The sequence below is a fragment of the Lepidochelys kempii genome, chromosome 5 (assembly GCF_965140265.1).
Source record: "Lepidochelys kempii isolate rLepKem1 chromosome 5, rLepKem1.hap2, whole genome shotgun sequence".
Taxonomy (NCBI): Eukaryota; Metazoa; Chordata; order Testudines; family Cheloniidae; genus Lepidochelys; species Lepidochelys kempii.
The window spans coordinates 54,055,095-54,074,410 of NC_133260.1; the positions used below are offsets into that span (position 1 = coordinate 54,055,095).

General features: G+C 38.8%; 1 protein-coding gene across 1 annotated transcript in view; it reads right to left on the reverse strand.

Moving 5' to 3' along the window:
- The window catches only part of EDIL3 (EGF like repeats and discoidin domains 3), a 392,377-nt gene that overhangs the window by 17,517 nt on the left and 355,544 nt on the right, over window positions 1-19,316 (reverse strand). Inside the window, exon 10 of the mRNA XM_073344422.1 lies at window positions 2,926-3,081. Within this exon, the coding sequence (XP_073200523.1) occupies window positions 2,926-3,081 (156 nt within the window). The remainder of the gene's footprint in view (window positions 1-2,925; window positions 3,082-19,316) is intronic.

Consider the following 19,316-nt stretch of genomic DNA (forward strand, 5'->3'; position numbering starts at 1 on the left):
GGGTCAAGTCAATGTACACTGAACAACATTTGAAATAAAAAAAAAGAGAAATTAAATATGTATGTATAAATCAATCACTAAACCTACTTTTGAACACCTGTGGGGGCACAGACTTCCAAATTGATGCAAAAATGGTAATTATGGTAATTATAACAACATATCATTTTGATTATTCCAAACCTGTCTTTGTCTTTACTGAATTTTAGAACATATTTATAATTATTTTTATACGTACAATGCTTGGAAAACAAAAGCATACATGCTTATATTTATGGTTGCTTACTTTATTAAATTAAAAGTTTGAACTAATTGAAAAAAAATCCTAGGAAATCTGTTTTATCCAAATAAATGATAGGCACAAAAAGCATCAAGGAGAATGCCTCTTGCTTGGCCATAAATCTGTACTTATCATTTCTAGGTCCAATTCCACAGACTCGCGAATGCAGCTTTATAATGTCTATTTTGCTTTAATATTCTATATAGTTTGAATTTTATATTATGTTAAAAAGATATATCTAAATATTAGTTACTGCTGTTTGTCCCATGCATAGACTATGTGGTAAGAGTTTTAACTGAGAATTGTGGGTGATCTACTGTAGGATGTTAAACAGAAGCTTCTAAAGTTACACATTTTTAAACAGCAGGTCCAGTGAACTTGAGTTTTAAAGGAGCAGGCTGAGGCAGTCGCTGGACAATTAATGTTGAATTTTAATGAGTCTTGGAGCACTAGGGAAGATCCACAAGACTGGAAGAAAGCTAATGTTGTGCCAGTTGTTAAAAAGGCTAAATGGAATCACCCAGGTAATCATAGGCTTGTCCGTCAGGCTGACATCAATCCCAGACAAGATAATGTAATAAGTGCAAATAAGTCTGGATTTATGGAAAATAGATTCTGTCAAACTATCCTGATATGTTTTTCTGATGACAATACAAGTTTGGTGAATAAACACAATAATGTTGATGTAATTTACTTAGACTTCCGAAAGGCGTTTGACTGCACAACATTCTGATTAAAAAACTAGAATGTTATAAAATTAAAGAGAATGGGCTCTTCAATCTAGCAAAGAAAGGTATAACACCATCCAATGGCTGGAAGTTGAAGCTAGACAAATTCAGGCTGGAAATAAGTGTTAAAATTTTGACAACGACGGTAATTAACTATTAAAACAATTTACCAAGGATCATGGTGGATTCTCCATTACTAACAATTTTTAAAGCAAGATCAGATTTTTTTTTCTAGAAGATATGCTCCAGCAATTATTTTTGGGACATCTACGGCTTATGTTGTACAGGAGGACAGAGAGGATGACCACAGTGGTTCCTGCAGTATGATGGATAGAATCTATGAATCTAGATTGTAATCTGGGGAACAGTTTGGTTAAAAGGCAAACTACCATAGGAATGTCTTCTCAAAAAGTAGGTTACCACCACCTTGTTAAGGGATATGAATATATTATTTTTTACAATGTGAAAGCAAAATGATGTGTGGTACCTGGTTTTTCAAGGCAATAAATGCTGACTCAGGAGTCTTTGGTTACCTCTTCCCTCTCTCCTCTCCTCTCCCCTCCCCTCCCTCCTGTTTCCCACTCACAAAGATTTCTGGAAATATGCTTTGTGACACTGATTTCTTTTATAAAGTCTAAAGTCTTCATTTGTTTAACTTTAAGGAAAATGTGTATAGTGGTGAAATTTTTTGATTACTTCTAACCTTATGTTTCAATTTAAAGGTGAAAACCTGTTTATTTTTGTTCACTAAATGCTTAAGATGGAAAAACTTCTTTTGTGATGTTCTTTGGCAAATGTTTTGCATCTAAATGCAATCATCTAAAATAATAATTTACAATACCATTACTGTGTGAGTAGTAATATGTTTTATGTACCAATATAGAATCAAGTGACCTTGCTAAAACTGGTTACTAATATAAGATGCTATTTGAGCATCAACTATTTATATTGATTGGGGAATTAATTAGTTATCTGCATTGCTTAGGTAACTTTCTTACCAAACTCACAAAGACAACAATTATCTCTTCAAGGATCATTAAGAAGACACACAATGATTTTTTTGATGACCACTGGAGTTTAAGGCTCTCTTTAAGAATTTTTAAACACACTATTTTGAAAGCTCAGACTTGCATAGAAAATAGGAAAGTGAGTGACTTATGAGTATCTTCCTTGTCTTTGATAGTGTTGTCACCTCACGGGACTAATATAGTGGGGATCATATCCCTGGAGTAGTATGGAGAGAAACAATTATTAAAATTTGACCTGTCAATTCTTTTTTCTCTAGATTATGTTGATATAAAATTACATGGCACTCAACACCTTAAAACACCCCTTTCTCTAATATCTGCCATTAACATTTGCAAAAGGAAGAGTTCTGGAATTAATTTATTTTAAAGCATATTAAGACCGCTGATGCAATATTAATGCATATGGGTGGGTATCTGATATCCTAGAATGATTAATTACCAGAAAAATCAACCCAAAACCATTAGGTACAAAGGCACACTAAAAAAAAAAGTATTTATTTTTTCAAAATAGCTAGCACATTTTATCATATACTTATCAAAATCTTAGCAGGGTTGCTGTTCTCAAAAACACAAACAAGCTACTTTTTATGTGTATTCTACTGCAGAGTTCAAAGGAGAAATAATTTCAATAAATGGAGAACTGTAAAGTTTTATGTCCCACATCTAATAGCTTTGGATCTGGCACATTGCATTGATATGTACGATATTATAGTATCAGCGAATGTCATTGTGGTATATGATTCCTTTCTATTCACCTTGACTTTTAACTGTGGAACTCTAGGCATATAGATCCACATAAAACAGACAGTACATATTAACCTGGAGGCTACCAGCACTGAGGTTACTACTTTCTGTAAATGCAATCCAAATATCAATTGCCTCATTATCTTACCTTATCCTTTTTTTGTTTTTCATCCTGGTAGATGGACCAGTGCTCCCCATCATTACTGTAAGCAAGTTTATAAGAGCCCACAAACTGTACATGACCAAAATCTTTAGCTCCTTGAGTAATTATGCCAGTCACTTTTGTAGGAACAAGGAGGTCAATCTATAAACAAATAAACAAATAAGACAGTCAAACATAGTTGTAATATTTTAAATTCAGCAACTGACTTTGTGTCACACAAAAACATAAAGATACATTCTTGATCATGTCATATCAGCTATGATGCCCAAGAGCACAAACTAATTCAGGAAAGCCCTGAGTTTTGTAGAGAAACCAACTCAACAATTGTTTAAGCGGATTTCCAAAACGTCTTCTAACTTGCAATAGCCTACTTAGACCAGTATTTTCCAAGATCTGGAATATACATATTAGATTGGCTTTACAAGAATCATACATCTTGGATAGGGCTTCCATTCCTAATAAAGAGATTTTTAGCATTACTAGTGCATTATTTCTCGAGTCCTGATTTTCAGTATTCATATGCTTCTAAAACCTCAAAGTTAGGATTTCCACACAATCATGGATTGTTACATGACGTGCTGTTTGGGCATGTTGTTTGTTTTGTGATGCGTGTGAGTGTATAAATGCACTCTACATTCTTTATTTCCTGTAGCTGCTTATGGGTTCCTCTTGTGTGGAACTTTAATTTTAGTTCTTCCCCCACTCCACCCTCAGCTCTCAAACTAGGGGCTAGATCATCAGCTGGTATAATTTGGTCTGGTTCTATTGACTTCAGTGAAGCTACATTTATTTGCACCAGCTGAAGGCCTGGGGATTTCTAAAATTGTTTTGGCACTTTAACTGCATCTATTGCCCAAAATATATTTACCCCCATGAATTTTAGTTTTTGCTCCAGGTTAAATCATTTCCATATTTATCCTCATACTTTTTAAATAGCAAATGCGTTTTTTCTTACAAAATAGTCTCCTGCAAATTGGATGTCTGTGACACCCCAATACCAGAGGGCAAGGGGCTCTCTGGTACATAGCAGTGAGTCTCAGCTGGCCTAACCAGCTCTGTGCATATACATACATTATACATTGTTGTCATGAGATTTATTTAAAAGGCGTCTTGGAAAAGTAACTCACTGATTATTAATATTCTTGTGTGATGTAAGTATGGTTAACATGGAAAAAAACTACACAGATGCGCTGGAACGATGTTCCTCAATTGTGTTTGGTAGACAGTGCTATGGGTGCTGAAACTACAGGTGCTGGGGGTGTTGCTGCACTCCCTGGCTTCAAGTGGTTTTCATAATATATTGTGTTTACAGGTTAGTTCAATGGTTCTCAGCATCCCCACTCTACAAATTGTTCTGCACCCCGGGACAGTGCCTAAGCCCAGCTGGTTCTACAACGTGGTTCTGCAGGCTTGATTGTGTTTCCAATGTAAATTAAGCAAGGTGTGACCTAAGACAGTAAAAAGCCTATGAGAAAACTACTTTGAACAGAAGACTCTAGTTTGTTAAATTGGACTTTAGTCTTAGAAGCAGAGTTTTATTTTTGTTTGTTTGTGACCTTTTCTATTCCTGTCCCTTCTACTTGGGTATCACATAAATCTGTGTGCTAGTTTTAATAAATCAATTAAGTGATGTGTATTGAAGTGGAGGGTGTGTTAACACCAGTTAAACGAACAGGTGATGTGCACTGTCTCTTTAAAGGTGCAGTGAACTTGAGCAGTTACAGTGAGAGGTGCTGAACATGGCAGAAAAATGTTTTTGAAAAGAACTTGTGGCTGGAATGGTAGTTGAGGTCCCATTGCAAAGAATAACTGGCGTGTGGAAGCCAGGGTGAGATCTTCTTGCTTGTATGCTGGCTGTTGGTCTAGATTGTGAGCCACAGCAGCATAGCATAGAGTTGCAAGGCAGATAAGGAATTTGGGATAAGGAATTTGGATAAGAGGCTCACAATCATATAGTAATATCCTACATTATTTCTATATAAGCTTCAATGCACATGTGTAGCATGCTGTAATATCTGATTCTTTCTCTATGCTAGATAATTAACATGGTTGTAATAGTTCAATTTATCTTCATTCTACATAACTATAAAGTGAATGGTCCCCATCTGATGACAACCAGATCACAATAGGCCAAAGGTCCAGTTTTCTCTCCCACTTCCCCTAAAACAGTAAAGGTAGTACTTTATTATTATTTTAAAATATTTATATATATATATATATATATCCTCTCTCCCCCTGTGCTACACTCCTCCTCTTCTCTCTCTCCCTCTTCATGCCTTCACATCTTTTTTCTCCTTCTCTATTTTAAGATGTAGTCATAGCTGAAGAAGTTAATTTGACTCTGTGTTCTGAAGGCAGGAAGATCTGTGACCATTCAGATGTCCTCTGGTACTGGTAATGAGTTCCAAAGTCTTGGCCCTTTTGCCATGAAAGCCTAGTCTTCTCCTGAGGTTGACAGCTTCATAGTTCCTGAGGAATATAGTTGTGAAGAGAGATCATTGTCGTGAAGAGAATGGTGATTTTTGGACATATCTTGGGTCAGTTCCACAGAGGATCTTGAAAATTAATGCCAAGGCCTTGAATCTGACTTAGTATTCTGTGAGGAGCCAGTGTAGTGAGCCGGGTTATGTATTTTCAGTGGCCAATATTACTGAAGAGCTGGTACATTTGGGACTAATCAGAACTTTTAAAATGTTTGAGTTAGATCTAGAGTATATTTCAAAGTTCATTGAAGAGACAAGGTGGGTGAAGTATTATCTTTTATCAGCCCAGTTTCTGTTGGTGAGAGAGGCAAGCTTTCAAGCTCACACAGAGCTCTTCTTCAGGTCTTGGAAGCTAAATACAAGGTAAAACAGATTGTTTAGCACAAGTAGGTAACATATTTAAATCTGTTTCACCATGTGTTTAGCTTTTCAGACCTGAAGAAGAGCTCTGTGTGAACTTAAAGCTTGCCTCTCTCACCAACAGAAACTGTTCAGATAAAAGATATTACCTCACCCACCTTGTCTCTCTAATATCATGGGATTAACCGGGCTGTAACAACAACACTGCATATGAAAGTCCATTGAAGTCATGAAAAGACTCAGAGTGAGTTGCAGTTGTCTACCCATGAGATCATGAAGGCTTGGATCATGTGAGCAGTTCCATGTAGGACATGAATGGGAACAGTCTTCTGTCTAGTCATAGATTGAAGTAATAATTTTTCCAGACATCGGTATCTGGAGTCCAGAAAGGCATGTACACTTTGGTCTGATTAGACAACTGGAGGGCAGAACTTTGACTGGGAGGTGAATTAACATGTTGTTAGATCTTCAGAGATTTTTCATCTTCCCACCAAAAGCACCTTCATCTTGTCCAGGTTCAGGGTCAGCCAGCTTTCTGTCATCTAGTTTATCCTGGCCAGGCAGATGGATAGCTGGGAAAATGGTGCTATTTCTATTGGAAGCAAAGTGTATGTAGAACTGAGGACTTGCTGCATATTGCTTGTATGTCAGACCATGATGTCTCTCTTCCCCTCAGAGACTTTGTGTAGATGTTAGAAAGGATGGAGAGGAGGACTGAGCCTTATGGACTTTCAAAATTGAGTGGCCCAGAGATAAAGGAACAGCTCCCCATGATTCCTCTCTGTGAGGATTTGGAAAGGAATGATTGGACCCATTTCAGACCTGTCCTGTCAAACCTTGTTACATCTCTGAGGTGAATGACAGAAACACACTAGGATGAGCAGTATCTAATGCTCTAGACAGACCCAGGAGGATGAGTATAGACATATTCCCCCATCTGTGTACAGGAAGGAGATATTTATCAGTGCTGTCCTTCTTCCATGACTATGCCTGAACATTGACTGATACAGATCAAGGAAGTGGGCAGTAGATTGGTGTGCCTGAAGACCGTTCTTTGCCAATTTCTTGATTTTCTTGCTAAAAATAGCAGATTTGACTCCAGTCAGTATTTTGCAAGGTCTGCTAGGTCCAGAGATGTGTTTTAGTGAAGTGGCAGAACTATACTGTTCTTTAGCATGGGTGGTAGTCAATAGGTGTACTTGCATGAGTAAAAAAAATCTCATCAGCTTAGTGTTTGTAGGATTGTGCCCTAAAGTTGCGAACTTTAATTCTAATTTTGCAATCTTAGGTCAAGTTTTTCAAAAACAGAGGGAAGAGCAGTATAAAGGGGACTTAGAGTAAATTGTAACTAAAATTAAGCTCTTTAATACTTTAGTTCGGAGCCTAAATAAGTGGCCTGATTTTCAAAAGGGCTGAGTGCCAGGCAACTCCTATTAACTTCAGTGGCAGCTGCTGGTTGCTCTGCACTTTTAACTAAGCCAGTGATACTCAGACGGAGGCCCACAAACCACGAGTGGCTCTTTAACGTGCCTCCTGCAGTTCTTTGCAGCATATTTTATTAAAACACTATGTGATTTAATTATTAACCAATTAGAATATTTGATCAGTCATTTTGCTGTGAGAATTATCTGATCTATCCAAATATTTCCCCTGTCATACTGTTTGAATATGAATATATAGTACTATAGTAAATGAAACAATGAATTCACACTACTGTGACTCTTTTGGGTAATGCTGATCATTTATTTGGCTCCTGAACTACCAAAGTCTGAGTATCACTGAACTAAGGTTTTAGGAGCTTTGCTTTTAGGCATAATTTTTTTAATATCTTGACTTTAATGGTCTCTTAAAGTAGTCTTGAAAGGAATGTTTCTTACATTGAAAATTAATGTCTGTTTTGTTAGCATATATAAAAAAAAACTTCTTAAAAACCAGTTGTTTGTTTGTTTGTTTTATAACCTTAAAGATAATCTAGATGGATTTCATAAATATTTTATGTGGCCATCATATTCAGAGTACTTCTCACTGAAATTCAAAGCAGGAAAAAAATTCATTAAAATTCCAAGGATTTAAAAGGTAAAATCATAATCAACCTTTATTATTACACAGATCCAGAGTTAATAAAAATGTCCCAGTAACAATTTTTTTATGCTTACAGAACATATCCAATAGCCTTGTAATGTTGTTCTGAAAAATGATGTGGAAAGCTCAGGGATACTTTGGCGTATATTCTGTCATTTTTTTCTAGCACACTTTCATGGTGCTAAGTACACATTTTTTTATTACACTGTGTTGAATAATTATACTGAAACAAGAACAAAATTATAAAAACCAAAGGCTAATGTTAACAAAGCATCAAGGTAACAGCTGTGCTACCACATGTGTCTTTAGCCTGTTTGTCCCCAATTGGCTACATCCTGCTTGCTTTGCAGGAGTGTTTCCATTGAAACCAACTAGTATGAGAATGAAATCAGGATTCAACACAGAGTATCGACAAAATATCTGAATTAAAATAATTTAATGAAAAACATACCTTCCTCTGTGGAAGTGGAATGAATATTCAGTTAGTCAATTGCAAACACCAGGTTATCAAATGGATTACCAGGAAAAAGAAGCTGAATTAACATTCTGTTGCGGTGTACTTTTCAGATTTGAATGTGATTAGCTGGATCACAATCATTGCCTTCTTCAAAACAGCAGAATTTAGAGCTTGGCAGAGGCAATTAGGCTGTTACTGATAGGATCATTAACTGGTTACAAGAAGAACCATGGATTACAATTTAATGCATGCTTCTACAAGCTGCTGATCTAAAAGCAGTTTAACATCCTGTGATTCAAAGAACACTCCTGGGCTAAACTGCTCTCTTTGTATATCTCCTTTTCCTGCTTTGGTTTAGTTACTAAGGGCTAGATCCACAAAGATACTTAAGGGCTTAACAGCCTCTTTTGGTGCCTAAGTCCACCATTTGGGCACCAATGATGTCCTCAGAACCACCACTCAGCTGGCACCAGACTCCGTAGGCATTTAAATTTCCTAGATGCCTATGTTTCCACTGGTGGGCATGCACAAAATCATCCAAGCTGCTCAGTATCCTAGCCTTAGCAGGATTCTTAAAGTAGGGGTTCTGCTGCCTATCTCACCTGAGGGGTCTGAGCTGGTAGGCATGCTCCGAGCATGCATAACCCACACAAAAAGAACTGGGCAACCAGCTTGGGAATTTCGGGAGTTGGCTGCCCGGCATGCATGAGGGTGTACCAGAACATCCAATAGCCTTATGGTTAGGGCACTCACCAGGGATGTGGGAGATCTAGGTTCAAGACCCTGTTCCAAATCAGGCAGAGCAGGGACTTTAACAGAGGTCTTCTGTATCTAAGGTGAGGGCCTTGGCTACAATGGGGTGGATCTCTTTCTCTCTAGTGTTTCTTGAGAAAAGTCTGGGTTTCATCCCCTAGGACACAGGCTGATCTGGTTTAGGCAGTGATCTACAAGAGAGGGTTCATGGCTAAGAATCTGGAGTGGATGGAGGCACCTGCCTTCGGCCCATCAGTCACTTGCCTAAAGACCCATATTGATGGGAATCAGGTGCCTAAATGCCTTTGATGCATCCGATGAAGTGAGCTGTAGCTCACGAAAGCTTATGCTCAAATACATTTGTTAGTCTCTAAGGTGCCACAAGTCCTCCTTTTCTTTTTGCAGATACAGACTAACACGGCTGTTACTCTGGAACAAATGCCTTTGAGAAGAGGAGCCTAAGCCCCTCCTTTTCCCTCTGCATTTCACTCCTGGCTGAGGAGTTATGGAGATTACGTGGCTCCCTGCTCAGCTAAATGGCTTCTCAGAATCCCTCCCTTAAGCACTTCTTTCTTTCCATGCATTGTCTGGGAAGCCTGGGCACATACCTCAGGGCTGAAGATTCTATTAGGTGGTAGGGCACTGAGGGGTTTCATGTTGCAGCACCTTGTGGAGCAGTGGCTAAGTGGATTTAGTCCTGAGATGTTACAAGACAATTCAACAATAGAAATGTGATTCAGAGGAAATATTAACACAAACATGAGTCTGAATATTTGTAATGAAATGCTCTAGATTGCTAGTTAGTTGAGTAACTTAGTGTAAATTTAAAACAGTACTGAGTAGTGTTCTTATTTAAGCTATGTGGAATTGGCCCTGTTTGAGAACTCTTTACTTATACTACTTATACAGTTGAACTCAGGAGTAAGTAGTCATGTAATCATGTGTATAAGCATTTGTGGGATTGGGGCCAAAGTATAATAAGGCCAGATTCTCTAATCAGTTTAGACCATTTTGCACTGATTACCCATTTACGAAGAAGAAAGTAGTTGTAACACAGGATTAAGTTTCCTAGCAGAAAATTCCTTCTATCCTGGAGGAAACTGCACAGGTGTAGAGCTGGCAAAGGTGGCTTAACTGCTTCCTCTGCCCTCAGCACAGGTGGCTTATTAGAGGCACGCTGGGGGCATGGCAGAGTTGAGCTCAGCTATGCCCAATTCTCAAATTATCCAATAAATAAGGGACCTTATGCCAGCTGGAACCTTCCTGATCTTATTTACACTAGGGTTGGGTGGCCCTGCATCAGTTGTAGCTGGCTCCCAGGGGCCACCATGCTCCACTCCAAGCATCTGATATGGTGAAAAATTGGAACCAATAAAATAAAGCAGCACCAGGTATGCTGCTATACACAATAGCTAAAGCTGTGTCAGAATCTTTGTTTTAATGCCTGAAATAAATGCTGTTTTCCAAACGTAAATCTAAAAAGGTCCCTATTAAAAAAAAATGAAATGACTAGCAAATACTCTATAGTGCCTAATTACTTGTAGTACTTTGAAGAAAAAAAAACACACTGCTAAAAGATATAATTTCTAGAAGCTGTTGCACATAAGTAACAACACATTCTCAGAAGTATATTAAATAAAGTCAACTAAGTATGCATTCATTTTTTATCAAAAATATTACAGATTTAAGTTTATAAAGAAAAAAACTCATTTCTGATTAAAAAGTAATGCTCCAGAAAGAACTTTTGTAAGCAGTTGGAGAGGAAGAAGCTTCTACAGACTATTTTGTCAATTCTAACACTTTCCAAAGAGGACTTTTCTATCTTTCTTTCTCTCTCTCTCTCTTTTTAAATTACTATTAGATATTTTAACACATGTATTAGGCAAAATGATTCACTGATGTCCTGATTCTGGAAAGCACTTAAGCATATGCTTAACTTTAAGCATGTGTTTAAGTCCCATTGAAGTGAATGGAATTTAAATACATGCTTGAAGTTAATCATGTATTTAGCTGCTTTCTTGAACATGGACTGATTTTGGCATGTGCTTAGGTACTTTTCTGAATCAATACCAGGCTCTTGCAAATGGTAAGCAGAGTATGTTTCTTTTTTTTACATTTCCGTTTTTTTTTCCAATTTAAGCTTAGACCCGTAACATTATTTTAACATAATGTTTTGATGTTTTTCTTAACATCTGTAGTCCCTTAGGCAGAACCACTAAACACAGCTCTTATTTTGTTCTGTCTCTGCTTAAAAAATGATGTTTCATTGGATCAGCTATTGAATATACAAAAATGACCCATACAACAAGAGAAGGGTTTATGTGAATGTTCAAATTATATTTGTAGAAAAGAGTCATCTCCTGAGTATATGCTTCCTTGAAAAATGAGTATAAATATGTAGGCTTGCTCTGAATGTTTTTGTCTTAAAACTTATACAATGGCTGGTTTATTTGAGCAAACAGCTCAATTCACACTTTTTTTTCTTTTTTAATCACAGTAGCAAATGGTACACATTGTATTTTCAATTATGGTAAAACATTTCAGAAATTGCAGTGTTATAGAGAAGGGGTGGTTTGCAAACTTTCTTTGTGTAGATTCAACTTAAATTATTTGTTTACTTACAGCGGCGTGTAGAGTACAGACACTGCATGCCCAGTTAGCAGGAGTATAAATAGCAGTATAGACAGTGAGGTACTGCTTGGGTGAGTAGAGTACAGACACACAAGAACCATAGGATATATAGCCTACATGGCTCTCTACATGCCCAAGCCATGCCTGTCACATCAGCTCTCTCTTTTTAGCAGTGTGGTGTCCTGCTGCCTCCCTGCTGCTGGAGTGTTTCACTGTTGCCAAAGAAAGACTTCAGCAACGGGGAAAAGCTCTGCCATGGCCTTTCACTGCTATGTGTAGTTAGTCATCAGAGTGTGGATACAGCCTGCTTTTCACCTCGTCACATAGCTGTATGTACCCTATACACCACTGCAAGTGTGGACAAGGTCTTAGAGAGGTGGTCTTGTGAATCACTTCACGTCCCATTCACAATCATGTGGAACATTCATGAAGACTTCCTCTCCTGCTAGCAATTGCATGACATCTATGTGGCAACTTCAACAATTGCTTAAATGGAAAAGCAACACTGGAAAGCATTTCATGTATTTTAGCTGTCTTCTGTGCAACTTAGCAGCTGGAAACCAGGAAGAACCAGTACCATGTGACCAAAATGTTTTTTGCGGACTGCCAGAAAACACTCTACAGACCACAATTCTGGAATCATGGAGGACTTCTCTACATGGTGGTGAGCTGGTGTACGACAAGCCATGGTGTCCCGGAACGTGCAGTAGGAGCGTTCACATGGTGAGTTAGTGCATGGCAAGCTGGTGCACTGCAGACTCTCACCCTGGCTTGCCACTCACTAACTTGTCATGTAGACAAGCCTTTAGACCAAGAAATAAGTCACTTGAACTAAACTCTCAACTAATGCAGTTTTCTTATTATTGTTAATTTTTAGGTGTAAGTCAGGGCAAAAACAGAAACACTAAAATAGCATATACTTTCCTCAGTAATTCAATGACGAATGAAGTTAAGCCCTCTTTTTATGTATTACAATCACTAACCATTTTAAGACTTGTGAATCTTTCCTATATAAGATAAATTTAACATACCACAATGTGCTAAACTATGACTAATCTTACTCTACTGATGCTTCAAATCCATTTTAACTAAAGGGCATGGATTTTCAAAAACACCAAAGAGAGTTAGGCACCCAACTCCCACAGGAACTCAATGTGACTTGTGCTCTAAAGTCCCATATTTACTTTTGTAAATCCCATCCATAGTACTCAGATAACAATGCCATCCCAGCGGTTCACAAAGTGCAACTAATCCTGCAAGATACAGTGACTTCACTGGACGCTGACGACCCCCAGAACCCCTCAGAATACACTCAGCACCTCTCAAAAGAGGACATCACTTTACAAGTTCAGGCCTGGTATGCTGATTTATAAAGAAACGGTCACAAAGGGAGTCAGGATGTGAAGGGCCAAGAGCCATTTGGCTAAAAATCTGTTGTCATTTCTACTAACCTTGTATTAGTCCTATTTGTGTTCAGACATATTTTTGTGTATTACTTTAAAAAAAGATAAAGTTCATTTTAAAGCAGCTCAGGAGAGTAAAATTCTTTAAGTAACTATAGTCTCTCTCACTTGTAAGGGATGTTCAAAGCTGGTCAGTGTTTATGATGACGGATGCTAATAAAACACTTCATAAGATTAACAAATTTAGACATCTGGCAGAACTTAGAAGAAACTTTAGAACTGCATTAGAACACTTAAATAATTGATCAGTTCTGTTCATACCAGTAGGTGTCATATCAGGCAATGAGAATTCTTGTGGAGAATGTGAGAGAAATAGCAGCCTATAGTACACTAGTCATTAAAAATGAAAAAGGCATTAAAATAGTGTGTGCTTGAGGAGATTATGGGACCTCACTGTAGTAGCACATTATGCTGCGTTGTAGACAAGTTCTGCATTTGAAAGCTACTTGCATTAGCTAACTGTGCAGCACACCACACTGGTAGTCAATTCAAAGGAAAAGCACTCAGGAATTGCAGGGAATCCTCACAGCTAGAGATAAGTTGTTACAAATAGCCTGTGCTGGAAACTGACAGGGGAAATGGGGAATAATTTGTAGCGATAGAAATTATAATGATACGTTTGGAAACATTTGAGGTGTGATTAAAAAATCTACCTTTTTTAAAAAAAATTAAAATTAATAGCATATGCCACTGTTAAAAAGCAAAACCAAACCAAACCACAGGAATATGGCAGAAATAATTGCAGAGGAAATAACTGCAAGAAAATGTCATTTAAAGGAATTATTACTATGGCTTTTTTTCCTAATAGGGAAATAACTTCCAAGATAGTATGAAAACAGTTATAACTATCAGCCACATATCAGCACATTATTGCCAAATGACTATTGTCCCAAAGGTAGTGTATGGCATCTTTTCACATAATTGAAAAGCATGACATTTTCTACATGGTCCTGCAAAAAAAAAAAAGGACAATTCCTATTGGATAAGACAACCTGAAGGAAAAACATGGTCATAAAACCATGAGACCATTACTTGGGCATAACACTGATCAAATTTGCCATAAGCGTAGATATGGAAATCTGACACACAGTCAGCTCTAAAAATCAAAAGTCAGGATTTGCTGCAAGCAGAGCTGGTCAGAAAATGGGCTTTTCAGGAATCTGACTTTTCAGAATAAACAAATAAATAAAAAACAAAGTTTTCAGCTGAAAGCCAAACTATCTGGCCTCAAATTGGAGCGTTTTTGGTGCCTCATAATTCCCATTTTCCTCTATGGACTGGGTTCTATGATTGGACCACCTTCCCCATGATGCACCAAAGTCTTCCCTCATGTTGACAGCAGCTGGTTGCAGCATGGCAATTCCTGTTCTTCATGCATCCTGTGAGATGCAGTCTGGCTGTGGAGCCTGGCCCATAAAGGAAAATGGGAACATGAGAAAATCAAGCTATAACATCCATGAGGCACCACAGAAGAAATATGAGAATCAAAATATTTTGGTTTTCAGCTGAAATATTTCAGTTCTTGTGTGTTTGGTTTCTTCTGACAAAAATAAAATGAAATTTTCTGCAAAATAGCAGACCTTTTTGAAAAAAAAAAAATTAATCAGAAACCTAATTTTTCATCAAAAAACAGTTTTGATGTAAAGTTTTTGGCTGGCCCTAATTGAACTTTCTGCTGTCCTTATGGGACCTGATCCAGAGCCCACTGAAGTCAAAGGAAGTCTTTCCATTGACTTTAATGGGCCTTGAATTCAGGCCCTTAGTTTTCAGAGAACCCTTGAAATTTGCATTGTAAGAAGCACATTTCTGTCATGTATCTCATTCTGCCCAGACAATTCCCACTGACATTAAAGAGAGAAGAGAAACCATTTTTGTGTCAAAATCAGTAATTTTCTGAAATGAAAATGTCCTATTTTGAAAATATTCCATCACATAACTAATCTGACCCATCAAAACGGGCAGTGCAATGCCTTCTGCCTCCCAAACCCCAAACCAACCAAATATGACAAATACTAAACATAAGCTAATGAACTAACATGAAACAGCCAACATTGGTGATGACAATAGCTGAAGACAAAAAAAGGATGACAACTGTACAAAAAAACCCACAAAGATGACTACAACTGGAGCTGAAGAACACACACACACAAAAAACCAACCAACCAAGATCAAAACCAAAGTAATTTGAAACATTTCAACTAGCTCTAACACTTCCCTTCAATGCCTTTGTTGCACGATAAGCTTCCCTTATCCCAGGCACTTTAGAAATGATATACTGATTTGCTCCATCATCTTTTAATTTTGATGATAGCAGCATGCTAGACCTGTTCCAAAATTCACAGAGAAATCTTCTAAGGAGATGGGCAGCCTGTCCCCAGTTCAGCTGCATTAGGACTCAAATGGCCTGAATTTAATGCATGCCACTGAGATCTTTGTTTATGGGATTTTTTAGTACTTTCTGAGTTTAACATAATTTTCATTTTATGTTATTTTTACAGTTCCCACTGGCAATTGTGACAGGCTCTGTTGGCATATCAGATGCTGGCATAAGTTAAGGGCTGTTATGAAGAGGACAGTGATCACTTGTTCTTGATGTCCACTGAAGGTAGAACAAGAAGTAATGGGCTTAATCTGCAGCAAGGGGGATTTAAATTGGATATTAGGAAAAACCTTCCAATCATAAGGATAGCTAAGCACTGGAATTGGCTTCCAAAGGAAGTTGTAGAATTTCCAGCATTGGAAGTTTTTAAGAACAGGTTAGATAACACCTGTCAGGGATGGTCTAGGTCGACTTGGCCCTGCCTTGGTGCAAGGGACTGGTTTATATGACCTCTCAATGTCCTTTCCAGCCCTACATTTCTAAGATTCTAGGGCTGGAGATTCAGTCCCAGAATGGGGATTCCTTATTTCCACAGAAAGATTCCCTATTATCACAGTCCACTCTGGGGACTCTCACAGTACTTAATTGGGAATGAAAGAGGTGCTAGGATTTGTGCTGGAAATGGCCCAACTTGATTATCATACACATTGTAAGGAGAGTGATCACTTTAGATAAGCTATTACCAGCAGGAGAGTGGGGTGGGAGGTGGTATTTTTTCATGCTTTGTGTGTGTATGTTCTACACTTTCCACAGTATGCATCCGATGAAGTGAACTGTAGCTCACGAAAGCTTATGCTCAAATAAATTGGTTAGTCTCTAAGGTGCCACAAGTACTCCTTTTCTTTTTGTTTTAATACAAATGTTTACATCACCAAGGGGCTTAAGAGTAAGGCACAAGCTGTTTGTTTTGTTTTTAAAAGGAAAAAAAGCTTGTTATGTTCATCCAATAAAGAAGTTTATTATTTACCTGGTCTGCTTTTCTCAGTTGACTAAATACAGCTACAATAGTTTCTGCTGTACACAAAGAAGTCTTCATAATTTATTACTATCTGTGCTCAATATCAGCAAGTAAACTCAAGACAACTTTACACACAAGATATTTCAATGATAATTAACATAACTACTGAACTGTTTAATTACTAACAAAAACCTCCCTGGAAGCAAAGTTAAATTTGCTTAGAAGATGAGTGGTGGTTAGACTGAAAGATCCTCCTCTTATTTACAGGGTCTTACTATAGGAGTCTTCTTTTCATAGTAACTGTAGCCAAGACAGCATCATTCAGCCATTCTTTTAAAGAATGACTTCACCCATCTGTCAGCCAAGATTATCATGCATAACCTGTTACTACAGCTATGCTGCTGTAGCCATAAACTAAAAATAAAAAAGCCATGTTAACAGACCTTGAAAATAACAATAAACCTTACAAAATACACTTGCCAAAATAACAGAACAAGCTTTTGTTTTCAATGATAAAATGTTAATGATCAATAGAATTAAAGAAACAAATTGGTGCAATACAAGTAAGGTATCTCCTTCAGTAATGTCATGGCCCCTTTTAGTTAGAGAAATATAGGTGCAGATTTACAAAAGAAAATGAGTTTCTTCTTCAATTTAAGCTAAGTGGCTAGATGCTTTTAAAGCAGTATTCCCATACATACTACCTTGAATAAAATTAAAAGATCTATTAATTCTCGCATGCCCTGATTCTCATGGGTGACTTTAATTTTCCTGATATCTGCTAGGAGAGCAATACAGCAGTGCATAGACAATCCAGGAAGTTTTTGGAAAGCGTAGGGGACAATTTCCTGGCGCAAGTGCTAGAGGAGCCAACTAGGGGGGGCGCTTTTCTTGACCTGCTGCTCACAAACCGGGTAGAATTAGTGGGGGAAGCAAAAGTGGATGGGAATCTGGGAGGCAGTGACCATGAGTTGGTTGAGTTCAGGATCCTGACGCAGGGAAGAAAGGTAAGCAGCAGGATACGGACCCTGGACTTCAGGAAAGCAGACTTCGACTCCCTCAGGGAATGGATGGCCAGGATCCCCTGGGGGACTAACATGAAGGGGAAAGGAGTCCAGGAGAGCTGGCTGTATTTCAAGGAATCCCTGTTGAGGTTACAGGGACAAACCATCCCAATGAGTCGAAAGAATAGTAAATATGGCAGGCGACCAGCTTGGCTTAATGGTGAAATCCTAGCGGATCTTAAACATAAAAAAGAAGCTTACAAGAAGTAGAAGGTTGGACATATGACCAGGGAAGAGTATAAAAATATTACTCGGGCATGTAGGAATGCTATCAGGAGCGCCAAATCGCACCTAGAGCTGCAGCTAGCAAGAGATGTCAAGAGTAACAAGAAGGGTTTCTTCAGGTATGTTGGCAACAAGAAGAAAGCCAAGGAAAGTGTGGGCCCCTTACTGAATGAGGGAGGCAACCTAGTGACAGAGGATGTGGAAAAAGCTAATGTACTCAATGCTTTTTTTGCCTCTGTCTTCACAAACAAGGTCAGCTCCCAGACTGCTGCGCTGGGCATCGAAAAATGGGGAAGAGATGGCCAGCCCTCTGTGGAGATAGAGGTGGTTAGGGACTATTTAGAAAAGCTGGACGTGCACAAGTCCATGGGGCCGGACGAGTTGCATCCGAGAGTGCTGAAGGAATTGGCGGCTGTGATTGCAGAGCCATTGGCCATTATCTTTGAAAACTCGTGGCGAACGGGGGAAGTCCCGGATGACTGGAAAAAGGCTAATGTAGTGCCAATCTTTAAAAAAGGGAAGAAGGAGGATCCTGGGAACTACAGGCCAGTCAGCCTCACCTCAGTCCCTGGAAAAATCATGGAGCAGGTCCTCAAAGAATCAATCCTGAAGCACTTGCATGAGAGGAAAGTGATCAGGAACAGCCAGCATGGATTCACCAAGGGAAGGTCATGCCTGACTAATCTAATTGCCTTTTATGATGAGATTACTGGTTCTGTGGATGAAGGGAAAGCAGTGGATGTATTGTTTCTTGACTTTAGCAAAGCTTTTGACACGGTCTCCCACAGTATTCTTGTCAGCAAGTTAAGGAAGTATGGGCTGGATGAATGCACTATAAGGTGGGTAGAAAGCTGGCTAGATTGTCGGGCTCAACGGGTAGTGATCAATGGCTCCATGTCTAGTTGGCAGCCGGTGTCAAGTGGCGTGCCCCAGGGGTCGGTCCTGGGGCCGGTTTTGTTCAATATCTTCATAAACGATCTGGAGGATGGTGTAGATTGCACTCTCAGCAAATTTGCGGATGATACTAAACTGGGAGGAGTGGTAGATACGCTGGAGGGGAGGGATAGGATACAGAAGGACCTAGACAAATTGGAGGATTGGGCCAAAAGAAATCTGATGAGGTTCAATAAGGATAAGTGCAGGGTCCTGCACTTAGGACGGAAGAATCCAATGCACCGCTACAGACTAGGGGCCGAATGGCTAGGCAGCAGTTCTGCGGAAAAGGATCTAGGGATGACAGTGGATGAGAAGCTGGATATGAGTCAGCAGTGTGCCCTTGTTGCCAAGAAGGCCAATGGCATTTTGGGATGTATAAGTAGGGGCATAGCGAGCAGATCGAGGGACGTGATCGTTCCCCTCTATTCGACATTGGTGAGGCCTCATCTGGAGTACTGTGTCCAGTTTTGGGCCCCACACTACAAGAAGGATGTGGATAAATTGGAGAGAGTCCAGCGAAGGGCAACAAAAATGATTAGGGGTCTAGAACACATGACTTATGAGGAGAGGCTGAGGGAGCTGGG